Raw genomic sequence first — 13,181 nt, forward strand, 5'->3', positions numbered from 1 at the left:
TTGCTGTAAGAAGCAACACGTTTTAGTAGAGAACCAGTTCGGTTACTGGCAAAGTATTAAATCCTGCACCTCTATGTGAGAAAGCTCTTTGTAGACCTGAGTTCAGCCTGGCATGGAAAATTCTAAGCATTCACTGCATTGTAAGGCTCTCTTGTATGAATGCTATAGCAACCACTGGAAACTGCAAAAAAATCAGTAATAAAAGACAGTAGTTTGATAAAAAGCCTGTTGAGAAAATTATGGCTCTAGTGCCAGGCCTCAGTGAAGCCTTGACTGTCGTCTTTGTGGGTTCAGTATAGTCGCTGTGGTGGGGATAAGGCATAAGCACATAAGCTCTGTGGGTGCTTTGTACGATTGTGGTTTTCATTTCCTTACACAGTGCCCGCAGAGCTGCAGATGCAATTGTAAGTCATGGGCACAGATTTTACAGATTACAACCAGCTCCAAAATAAGAAATGTTGGGTGGGGGTGGGCAGATAAAGTGACTGAACAGTTCAGGATGTGGTTTTCTTCCATTGCTAATTCTAGCACAATGTGTGTGAAGTTCTCCCATAAGTGAATACAGTTTGCATTTGGTGAGACTAATTGCAGTTGAGTACACGGACTTAGGGGGAGAAGGGTGTCGTGTCGTTGGTGGTGGGAGAGGAGACTGTCTCATTGATGTAGTCAGCTAAAACCAAATTCGTCCTGTCCTGGAAAGATACTTCATTGTTGAATTTGAAGCAGACTAAAACGCTTGAAGCTCTTAAAGGAATTTCAGAGTTCCCCTTCATAGGTTAGCTCAGTTTCTCACCTGTCCCTCATTTGTCATGAGTTTCAAAACAGGAATCTGTGGGTGGTCTAATTCAGCATTGTTTGACACGGAGGCTCCTCACATGTTGAGGTAAAGCAGAAAATAAGAGTGTAAAAGAGCAGCAGCTCCTAAACAGAAGCAGCCCGTCTTTCAGATCTGAAGTTCTTTTGCAAAGTGTGCAGCTCAATGTTGGCATTAAATTTGGAAGATCAATATGTGAATAACCTTAACATGTTAACTTCCAGGGAATACAATTAGCCTTCTATAAAATTAATGAGTAGGGCGTTCTAATTATTGACTGCACTTTTGATGGTTTTTACAAGCTGCTTTCATTAGTCTGGAGATGATTTTGATGATCCTAAAATAATGCAGGTTTTTGGAAGGAAATCAAGCAGAAATTTAGGGAAGAACTGAAAACCTAATGGAGAAACATTTTGAGCCTTCAGATGTGTCATGGTCATATATGCAGGGATCTCCTTCCAATTTATTACTCGAGGTATAAAGGAAGTGTGTTCCTGAAAGCTTCCAATGCGTTTCCATGTTCCACACTATGTTCAACCCATGGGAGCAACAGAAGGTGTTGCTGGTAGTTTCTGTACAAAAGCAGTTGTCAGTCTGAATAAAAGGTTTATGCGCAATTCTTAATAGAGTCTGCAATCTTCAATCAAGTTAACCTTAATGCAATATTACAACCTGGATGTAAGCAAACAACAATATTTGTCTTTCTATGAATTAAAGAAACAAGACACTACACAGTGTTAAAAAGAACTCAAAAACTAGAAACTTGAAATTGTTTCACTCTTGTAAGTTTCCTTATACTATCCCTGTGAAGTTTGTTTCTTCTCCATTAATGTAGCTTCCTTAATTTGTTCTGGGAGTGGGAGAATTGTTGAGGAAAGCTGACAGATTTGAATCCTTTTGTAAGGGATGGAGCTTGTTGGTGTAATGTTGTCCAGCTGCTAGAGCACCTTACGAGTTAAACACTGGGAAGGCAGCTATCTCGCTCCAAGCAATGGGGTCACAGTGACATTAGGATCACATCTCTCTCTATCCTTAACAGCTCCAGCCATTAGACCTTGCACTCAATGCTGATCGATGAAAGGACATTTTATGTGAACATATAAGCATGTTTCCTTCCCCCAGACATCTTTGCCTCCACCTTGTGTTCTTTAATAGACAACCTGAAATCAGTTTCTTTCAGTACTTGTTGATCATCTTTTCTAATGTGTCGTTTTTGACTCAGAATCAGGTTTCTTTTCTGAGAATGCTCCTGTGAAGCTTCTTCATCTGGTTCCCAATCTTAAGTATGGAAACATAAATGAGGAGCAGAATTAAGCCATTCTCCTATACAACCATAGAAGCAGAAATTAGACCATTCAGCCCATCAAGTCTGCTGTGCCATTCAATCTCTGCCACTTGGTCCATCTTATACACCTCCCTCCCCTTTCTCGACCTCACCTTTTCCATCTTCGGTGACAATCTCCAGATGAATGTTTACTACAAACCCACAGACTCCCATAACTACCTGGACTACACCTCCTTCCACCCAATTTCCTGCAAGACCTCCATCCCATTTTCATAATTCCTCTGCCTCCACCACATCTGCTCAGACAAGGAGACTTTCCACTCGTGACCATCCCATACGTCTACCTATTTCGAACAGCACACTTTTCCTCCCTCCATCATCCAGACAGCCCTCCTCTGTACCACCTCCATTCCCGCTCCCACCACTCTAAACACCTCCCTCAACGCAATAAGAACAGAGTTCCCCTTGTCCTTACCTACCACTCCACTAGTCTCTGCATCCAATGCATCATCCTCAGACATTTCTGCCAATTCCAAATAGACCCCACCACCAAGAACATCTTCCCCTCCCCACCCCTCTGAGCCTTCCACAAGAACCGTTCCCTCAGACAGGTTCACACCACCCCAGCCACCGAACCCAGGTACCTTCCCCTACAACCAGACAAAATGCAAAACTTGCTGGCACACCACCTGCATCACCGACATCCAAGGCCCCAAACAGTCCTTACAGGTGTGACAGAAATTCACCTACCTCTCCTCCAACCTAGTTTATTGCATCAAGTGCTCCCGACATAGTCTTCTCTACATCGGGGAGACCAAAGGTAAACCTACAGAATAGCTCACAAAGCATTGCAGCCGGGCCCACAGGCTGACTGGACTTCCCAGTCACTGCCCATTTCAATTCCCCCAACCACTCCCTCTCCGACATGACCATCCTTGGCCTGCTCCATTGCCAAAACAAACCACAGCGTAAATTGGAGGCACAATTTAAAAGGCAATGGATGGGTATACGAATAGGCAGGGCTTGGAGGGATATGGGCCGGGTGCTGGCAGGTGGGACTAGATTGGGTTGGGATATCTGGTCAGCATGGACGAGTTGGACTGAAGGGTCTGTTTCCATGCCATACATCTCTATAACACCTCATCTTCTGCCTGGGCAGCCTATAGCCCAGAGGATTCAACACTGAGTTCTCCAATTTCAAATAACTGCCCTCCCCATCCCCTGACTCCCAGCCCCTCCCCCTCACTGCCACTGCTCCCTGACACCAACCAAATTCATTCCTTCCATTGACCATCTGGGTCGTACCTTCTATCTGTCTTCAACTATCTCCACTTCACCACTCTGCCCCTGCCACCCCCTTCATCTGCAGCTCCCCTGACACCCACCCCCAGCCCAGAGGAAGGGTTACTCCTGAAATGTTGACTTCTCCACCTCCTGATGCTGCCTCGCATGCTGTGTTCTTCCAGCCTCCTGCCTGTCTACTTTGGATTCCAGCATCTGCAGTTTTTTTGTCTCTGCCATTCAATCATGGCTGATAGGTTTTTCAACCCCATTTTCCCACCTGCTCCCCGTAATCTTTGATCCCCTTGGCAATCTATCTTGCATATACTGAATGGCCTGGCCTCCATAGCCTTCAATGGCAATGAATTCCACAGATTCACCACTCTCTGGCTAAAGAGCTTTCCCTTTATCTCCATTCTAAAGGGTCTTCCTTGAGGCTGTGCCCTTGGGTCATTGTCTCTCCTGCCAATGGAAACATCTTCCCAACGAGCTCTCTGTCCAACATTCAGTATTCTGGAAGTTTCAATCAGATCCCCTGTCATCCTTCTAAACTCCAAAGTATAGTCCCAGAGTCCTCAAACATTCTTCCTATGTTAAGTCTTTCATTCCTGGGACCATTCTCGTGAACCTCCTCTGGACCCACTGCAGGGCCAGTGTTTCCTTCCTGAGGTATGGGGCCCAAAATTGCTCATACACTTCAAATGTAGTCTGACCAGAACCTTATAAAGCCTCAGAAGTATGTTCCTGCTTTTATGTGCTAATTGTCTCGAGATGAATGACAATATTGTATTTGCCTGCCTAATTACTGACTCAACCTGTAAGTTTACCTTAAGAGAATCCTGGACTAAGGCTCCCAAGTCCTTTTGTACTCCAGATTTCTGAATTCTCCCCCCGATTTAGAAAATAGTCCATGCCTTCCTTCCTTCCTACCAAAGTGCATGACCTCACACTTTCCCGTGTTATATCTCATCTGATACTTCTTAGTCCACTCTTCTAACCTGTCTAATTCTTTCTGCAGCCTCCCTACCTCCTCAATAATAATTGTCCTTCCATCTATCTTTGAATCATCTGCCCTCAGTTCTTTCATCCAGATCATTAATGTATAACGTGAAAAGTTGTGGTCCCAACATATTTAATTGTGGAACACCAGTAGTCACTGGCTTCTGAGAACCCAACCCATTTTAACCCAACTCTCTCTGCCTTGTGCCAGGCAGCCAATCTTCTATCCATGCTGTACCTTGCCTCTAACACCATGGTCCCTTATCCTACTCTTTGAAGGGATTCAGTGTTATCATAGCTAATCCTCTATCACAATGCCATGTTCCCACTTTCTTCCCATGCACCTTGAAGCTTTTAAATCAAACAAGTTATTCAACTCTTTCTTGAATATAGTCATACTCCACAACCAATTAAAACATCCTCTCTCACCTCCTCCAGTCCCATTAGAATGTTAAATGTTTCAATCAGATCCCCTCTCATCCTTCTAATGATTACAGGTTCAGCCGAACCAATTTCTTCTCACAGGACAGTCCTGCTATCCCTGGTATCAGCCTAGTAAGCGTCCCTTAATGGTGAGCTTATCCTTTCTTAGGTAGGGAGATTGAAGCTGCAGTGTAGTCTCGCCAATATCCTGTATAATGTAAATAAGACATCGCTACTGCTGAGTTCAAGCCCTCTTGCAATGAATGTTACATTCCCATCCTTAGTAACCTTGCACCCGTGTATTTGTAATCAATACAATATCAGAACAGTTTATGTCTATTTAAACTGCTAATTCAACTACATTATTACCAGTGGTCTGTGCATTAAGACAAAAAGTTGTTATACTTTGCCATGTGAGTCCATTTAATTTTGCCCCTTGTTTTCCCTGTCCTCTACTTTTGCTTCTTTCTTTTCTGTCTTTTGGTTCTGTTCTGGTTTCCCCACCCTCTTTTCCCTTGTTCTGGTACCCATTGCCTGCCATTCTAGTTTAAACCTTCCCAACAGCACACCTTCAGTGGTACCCAGCATCATAGGTGCCAGGTTTTGGCCAAGTTGATTCATTCCATGTGATATCAAGAAACAGCTGAAGACACTAGATACTGCAAAGGCTATGAGCCCTGACACCATTCTGACAATACTGAAGACTTGTGCTCCAGAATTTGCCACTCACCTAGCCAAGGATTTTCTGTACAGTTACTACAGTGACTTCTACCTGACAATTTGGAAAATTGCCCAGGTATGCCCTGCACACACAGCGTAGGAGAAATCCAACCCGGTCGGTTGCTCCCCATCAGTCTCTCTCGATCATCAGGGGGAAGGTGTCATCAGTAGTTCTATCAAGTAGCACCTGTTCAGTGACATCCAGTTTGGGTTCTGCTGGGGCCACTCAGTTCCTGACCTCATAAACAGCCTTGGTCCAAACATATGCAGCAAGACCTGGACAATAACCAGCTTTGGGCTGACGAGTGGCAAGTAACATTCGCAGCACACATATGCCAGGTAATGACCGTTTCAAATTGGAAACAATCTAACCACTGCCCCTTGACATTCAGTGGTATTACCATCACTGAATTCCCCCACTGTAAACATCCTGTGGATTAATGTTGACCAAAAACTCAACTGGACTCACCATATCAACACCATGTCTACAAGAGCAGATCAGAGGTTCCCACCATCCAAAGATGTGCAGGTCAGATGAATTGGCCATGCTAAATTGCCCATAGTGTTAGTTGCATTAGTCAGGGGTAAATATAAGGTATGGGAATGGGTCTGGGTAGGTTACTGTTCGGAGGGTAGTGTGGACCTGTTGGCCAAAGGGCCTGCTTCCATACCGTAAATAATCTAATCCAATTTTTGAAAAAAACACTCAAGAAGCTTAACACCATTCAGGGCAATGCAGTTGGCTGGATTGGCGTCACATTTACAAACATCCACCTCTTCCACCACCAACACTCAGTAGCAGCAGTGTGTACTATCTCCAAGATGCACTGCAGAAATTCACCAAAGATCCTTAGATAGCACCTTCCAAATCCACAACTATTTTGATCTAGGAGGACAATGACAGCAGATACATGGAAAAGCCACAACCTGCTAACTCCTCTCTTAGCCAGTCACCATTCTGACTTGGAAATATATTGCCGTTCTTTCACTGTCGTGGGGTCAAAATCCTGAAGTTCCCCCTCCCTAATAGCATTGTGAGTCTACCACAGCAGTTCTAGATGGCAGCTCATCACCACCTTCTAAAGGGCAACTAGGGATGGGCAATAAATGCTGGCCAGCCAGCAATGCCCACCTTGCATGAGTTAGTGATGTCACCAGCTCAACGAAGAAAGAGAGATGGACTTGCATTTGTACAGCACCTTTCACGATTTCTTGTGGCCATAGAAGGTACCTTTGAAATATAGGGACTGTTATGATGTGGGAAACAATTGCTCACATTGAGATCCCACTATGAGAAATGATATAATGATGATCTGGTTTTGTGATTGTAACATTATAAAATCATGGAATCCCTATAGGGTGGTAACAGTCCATTTGGCCCATCGAGTCCACACCGACCCTCTAAAGAGCATCCCACCCTGATATACTCACCTACCCTGGCCCATAACCCTTTATTTTCCATGACTAGTGCACCTAATCTACACAAAGCTGGGCACTATGGATAATTTAGCTTGGCCAAGCCTTCTAGCCTGCATTATCTCTAGACTGAGGGATATTTATTTCTCCAAACAGCATCCCCATGCTCTTCTTCAAAATAGTACTGTTTACATTGTCCTGAGAAGGGCTGCTAAAGTTTTAGTCTCACATCACATCAGAAAGGCTGTATCTCCTGTCACGCAGCATTCCCTCGGCACTGCACTGAAATGTAAGCTCTGATTTATTTAGTGGTCTTGTTCTGAGCCTTGAAGCCATGACATCTTGACTCACAACTGAGACTTGGTGACACCATATGATGAAAAGAATCAGTTTTGTACAAGGCCTGAATTGTCCTGATTCTGATAAAATGTTGCGGGACCAACCAAAGACACAGTAATGTGTAGGCAGAAAGTCTTGATTTCTTGCAGTGCAGTCTCTCAGGCAACATTGCCTGTTCTTATGGTGTGGGTAACCTGCTTTTAGATGGGGCCCTTTTAAAAGTGTAGGTGGGATATAGTGCTGTGGATGTGTGTCCATCTGCGGACTTACCTTTGTCTCTTTCCTGTATTGCTCCTCAGGGCGACACACCGAAAAACAAGGCAGAGAAGGCCATGGACCTGGAGCTGGCCGCATACCTGGAGAACCGGCAGCATTACCAGATGATTCAGCGAGAGGATCAGGAGACGGCTGTGTAATGCTGGCGAGGAGCTGATGGCCAATCTCTACCCCACCTTCTTCACCCGCTCCCCAAAGACTGCATGCCTGCTGCCATTTGTGACAACATGGCTCAGTGGTGACTCCACCATCGGCCAGCCTCTGTATGTGTGTGTGTGTGCGCGTGCGCGTGTGCGTGTGTGTATATTTGTTTGTGTGTGTATTTTTTTAAATTCTTGGCTAAACCCACACCCTGGAGCAAACGGGTGCCAAAACCAAAACTGACAACATGGCAGTCACTGGGTACCAAACAACGGTTGATGGTAACTATGGTAACAGTCTGCCAGGTTGAGCCTCACCAGTGCGATGGGTGGATAGGCAAAGTTGATGGCTTCTATTGAAGTTAGCTACTTGTGGTGATGCGTCGGCACTCATGTTAACTTTGTGCTGTTTCAATTGCACGTTACGTGGTTACACCGCGTAGCCCCTATCTATTTCTTTAGCTGGGGTATGCCCAGTGCTGTTTTTGCTGCTGAGACAGTAGCAACTCGAGAAGTAGTATAAAAAAAGATCCAAGGTTAATGCTCACTACTTTGTAAAGGGCAAGTGTACTATAGTGCAAGCTGAAAATATTAATATGGATCTGACTTCTCTATTTTATGGCTGTATTTTTAAGAGAAAACTGTTTGGAAAAGTATACTTTTTTGTGCACATTGGAACTTTTAAATGTGAGGATGATGTTTAATGTTAATTTGAACGATGTCTACTGCAAACTCACTGGAGTCTAAAAGGCAGTCTGATCAGGCTTTTGTAATGTTTACAGTACAGTGTGAGTGGGGAAGGGAATAGGAATGGATAGTTATAATAAACATCCATTCTTAATCACCAGGGGATTCTGGCAGGAGGTCGGGAAGGTATATGTTATCAATAATGTCTAACATGGTTTGAAAGGGATGAGACTGAGAAATGGAACGGTAAACATCTGACATCCTGGCCTCACCTACCACTAAAGACTTGGCTTACTGGTGAGAGACGAGATCAGCTAAATCCATCCTCATCTTACGGATATTTACAAGTACCCTTAATTGCATTGTTTTGTTTTAAACAAACCCAAGTTGTTACTTTCACCCAGGCATTTGGGAAAAAAGAGCATGGATTTCTAAAACTGTGGGTCCCCATATTTTTCAGGCACCTGTAGGCCGTTTTAGTAAGAAAGCTGTCCAATTCAGTAAGGGTTCTGTAAAGAGGTTTTAAGAGGGTACCCTTTGTTTAATCTCAGTTAATGAATGAAAATATGAGCCCATGATTTAGCTTGCTGCTGAGGCCTTCACTATGATTATGTCCAAAAGGAGGATTTGTAGAGAGTTGCTGTCAGCTGCCCTGATGGCTCATTTGGCTGAAATACATCGACCAGTGTGGTCCTGAGTCCTACAGACTAGGCAGGCCCCAGGTTCTGTCTGTGCTGGTAACTCATCAAATCTACCACAGTGGGTCTAACATCCCTAAGCAAGCAGGTGGAGGCTGGGGGGCAAGCTTCAAAGAATCTTTCATTTCCTGACCATTCCAAGAACTGTAGTCAATGTCCCTTCCCTATCAGCCACCTACAGTATAACCTATCTTGGACATCATAGGCAGTGTGCAAACAACCTGGCCAAGTAAATGGATTATTTAATTATAGATTCCCCTGTTACTGCACAGCCCCTGTACATCATGGCTATTTTTAAAGTGTATTCCTTTGTTCTGCTACACCGATCTATCATCTTCAAAATGAAAATATGGGATGCTATGGCAAAAGATAAAACATTAGGCAACTTTAAAAATCCCAATTGGAGCAATGTTTTATAAAGATTGAACATTTTGAAGTGTAACTTAATCAGCTCCGAAGGGCATTAATCCATCAGAAAGCAATCATAATAGGCTAAATAGTCTGAAGGTAACCACCTTAAAATATTAAAACCCTTCTTCTTGTATTTTCTTTTGCTTTTCTTTTCTTTTGAAAAGCCAATTTTCTGTCTTGCAGTCTTCACAAGCCTTTCCTGTGACATTAAAATTATAAATGATCAGAACATGTACTTGAAGTTTCCAAGTGGTCATTCAGCAACATTGGACACCCTTAAATTCACCTTAACTTTTCTGTACTCCTTTCAGATTTTCTCACGAGCCATCTCTGAGAAGCTTTTGAACATTCTTCCCTATCTGTAGGTTGGACCATTTCTGTTTGTTTTTCTCACCTCTGTGAAGATCCTTGATAGATCCCCTTATTTCGAAGGTTCTCCATAAATGCAGATGGCTGTTACTGTTGAAGAAAGGTAATGCTGGTGGAAAGCTAGTGACAAGGAGCCACCCTGTCATCAGTCACAGGCAGATACCTTTAGATTATGCAAGTCCTAAGCCATGATACCCATCAGTCTCAATTTCAAAAAGGTTTCCTTTGTGAAAGCTTAGCGTAATGAGGTGGATAGGGAATAGACGAGCCTGATTTATATAAAAAGGGCACTCAGCCTATTACACTGATACTGTATGGTTGCACTGAATGTGTTGGGTATTAGAAAGACCTTAACCCAATTTTCCTTTCAAAATATCCAACTAATTGAATGTTTAGCTCTGAAGATTCTGGTAATTGGTTTAGAATAATATATATTGTATGACTTGACATCAGCTGAACACCAAGATAGTACTGCTATAAGGATAAAGACATTTTTCATTGCATCGAAGTATTAAGGGAAAGGAACCCTGGCTTTCTGGAGGCAATTTATTGGGGATGGGAAAATGATGTGGGATATGCAATGGGCAGCAGAACCAGTACCGATATTTTTACACTGTTGCCAAAAGTAAACTCACCTCAGTGTCAATACTCAAAATGAATGGATTAAATAACAAAAATAAAGGTTTACAGACTCTCTCTGATCTTACCTGGAAAACTAGCACACGACCAGGAAGAAGGGAAGTATTGAACCCTCTGCCACACTGTCTTTGAAGCTGTCATCCAGGATTGCAGACAAGACAGAGAAAGTGATGCTCCACATGAACAGAGTGGAGACCGGCTGCTCCATTCTCTGCTGTCAACCGTGTAAATAGGTTTCTTTGAACAAAACAAGTCTGTCTGGTTGTAAATTATCCAGGATAGTACAGATATTGTAATATTCCTGTGAGAGTCTCTTGATGTGTTTCTGTGACATTTCTGTGTGTATAATAGCTTAAATATGGGCCCCACTTTTGTAGATTGGTATATCTTCAACCATTGGCAGTTGTTTTTATATTTGCAGTTTGTGTGCGTGTATGTTTCTGAAACAGATGCCTTGATTTGCCTCGTGTCAAATGAGTTGATGCAGCCACATTGTTCCTACTTGAAACTGTGAACCAAGTCCCAGCGTGTTCCTCACTGGCTCATTGTGAAGCTTTCCAGTCAGTAGACCATGTAGTACAGCATGTTCTTAGCACCAGAGTAGATATTGCAGGTGAAGGGATTGATTCAGGCAAACTTAACACCATGCTTTCCATTATCTTCTTCACACACCCTCCCCCACTCTCTTCCCTCCATCCTCCCAGTGCAAAATGGGCTGGCAGTGGGAAGGCAGAAGAAGTGTTACATGTGGAATTTGTTGCTGGTTACTGAAGCATTGCTCCCAGTTTGATAACAGTAACCTGATAATTACAGTGGATGATTGTGTTGGTGAAAGTTGACACATTTTAATTAAATTCCTTAGTATCCTGTTGGCCAATGTCCACCACGTTTCCATTTATGTCATGGGTTTACGCTTTCTTTTTGCAATTTTCAGTCCATTTATCCTATGAAAAGTTTCCTACGCAATCAGATATATAATGATTGGAAATAAGTGCATCTTCTTTCCTGAGATGCTGGAAAAGGGGAAGAAGATGACATAAAAATTGGAACAGCTTGGAAAAGGGGATTCAATAAAGACAGCTGGAGTTGGAAGTTAGAGTGGAGCTGTATGTAGAGAAGCTGCATTGCTTCTGGGGTCAATCAAGTTCTGACTGTACTAATAAGACACCAAGTTCTTCCACTGTATTCCTGAGTAAGTGAGCAGAGCAGTTTTAATCATTCAGCACTAATTAGGAGCGTTATTTAAAAGAGACCAATATCTGGTTGTGAGAGGAACTATGTGGAAGGTGGAAACCCACTTTAGCATCAGAAGAACTAACAATTACACAGTGGAACTGAAACATGTTTTGAGGGAAATTGCCAGCAAATTTAAGACCAGAAGATACAAGAGCAGATGTAGGCCGTTCAGCCCATTGAGGCTCCCCCACCATTCAATTTGATCATGGATGATCAGAACATCGTTGAATCCACTTTCCTGCCTTTACCCTATAAGCTTGATTCCCTTATTGTTTCAAAGTCTATCTTAACCTTGAAGATAGAACATAATATCTGAATCGGTATTTAAACGGTCAGATTAAAAATCTGATATTCTCCAACCTGAGCTTAGAAGTGAGGGTTGATCTAACTTATCATTGTACAGCAAATCCTAAAGAGAGAATCATATCTCTAAACTAACTGCCTCGCTATCAGTGTTTCTGTAACTGATGTGTGAAGTGCTGACATTCAGTGCTCCACTCTCCAGTGCTACTATCTCTTACGTTGATGTTTGCAACAACAAAAACCTCACCCAAAAGAAGAGAAGTTTCAATCCCATCCCCAATCATTGTCTCACTTAACTGGGATATCCGAAAGTGTAAAACTAGTCTCAATCTCCCTATAGATGCTGAGGCATAGTTTTAACTCTTTCTCTGTGTTGGTCACAGTTCTCCTGCTCTTAGGAGAGGACGAATCAGTGAGGCATTCTACTCTTTCTCCCTAACTAGTAAGCTTTGTATGTGTGAGTGAATGTGAAGATTTGAATTGAGCTTGTTTGTGTCATATTGTCTACTGACTCATGAATAGTGGACACTCCGTGATCTTTCATCACTTCCCGTAGAATAGAGCAAAAATGTTTTGGAAATAGTGGAAGAATTGTCACTTACCAGGCATCTCCCATCCTCCAAATAGTTAGGGGTCAAAAGAAAACACAAAGGGACCTCAGAAATGCCTCTACGTACTGATGGGATGGTTTGTGTCAGAATGAAGTCTTTTTGAATAAAGATATGATAAAAGGTAGCACATGCCAGATGACCTTGGTGTGAGGAATGGCTTTGCCATTGCTGACTCAGTGAGCAACAAGCCGGGACCTGGTATAAACATCCATTAACTGGGTTGCATACGAATGGATTCAATTGTATTTGCATCAGACTGGACCAATAAAAAGATGCATAAAGGACTGAGCTAATCAATTACTAATATAATTATCTTCTGGCAGTTCACACTAACCAAGTTTTTCTGTCAAGATTGATAGTCACTTTTAGGGTTTTGTTTTTCTCTTCTTTTTTCTCATGCCTTTTGGTTGCCCCCAACACCACAAACACAGGTTTACTCCTGGAACTCTGTCAACAGGAAAAGCAATTAGGAGTGAGTCAAATATAGGTTATTTGCACCCAACATGATGCAGCTAGAATTGTGATCTGAGTGAG

The 13,181-nt window shown here is 42.9% G+C and overlaps 1 protein-coding gene across 10 annotated transcripts in view; it reads left to right on the forward strand.

The window, feature by feature from the left end:
- Nucleotides 1-12,931, forward strand: part of dgkza (diacylglycerol kinase, zeta a) — a 790,120-nt gene extending 777,189 nt beyond the window's left edge. For all 10 annotated transcript variants that reach the window (XM_072591939.1, XM_072591942.1, XM_072591938.1 and 7 more), the window contains one exon: nucleotides 7,577-12,931. In XM_072591939.1, the coding sequence (XP_072448040.1) occupies nucleotides 7,577-7,693 (117 nt within the window). In that variant the 3' untranslated portion in view covers nucleotides 7,694-12,931. The remainder of the gene's footprint in view (nucleotides 1-7,576) is intronic.
- Nucleotides 12,932-13,181: the final 250 nt, after the last annotated feature.

Source organism: Chiloscyllium punctatum, chromosome 22 (assembly GCF_047496795.1).
Source record: "Chiloscyllium punctatum isolate Juve2018m chromosome 22, sChiPun1.3, whole genome shotgun sequence".
Lineage (NCBI taxonomy): Eukaryota > Metazoa > Chordata > Chondrichthyes > Orectolobiformes > Hemiscylliidae > Chiloscyllium > Chiloscyllium punctatum.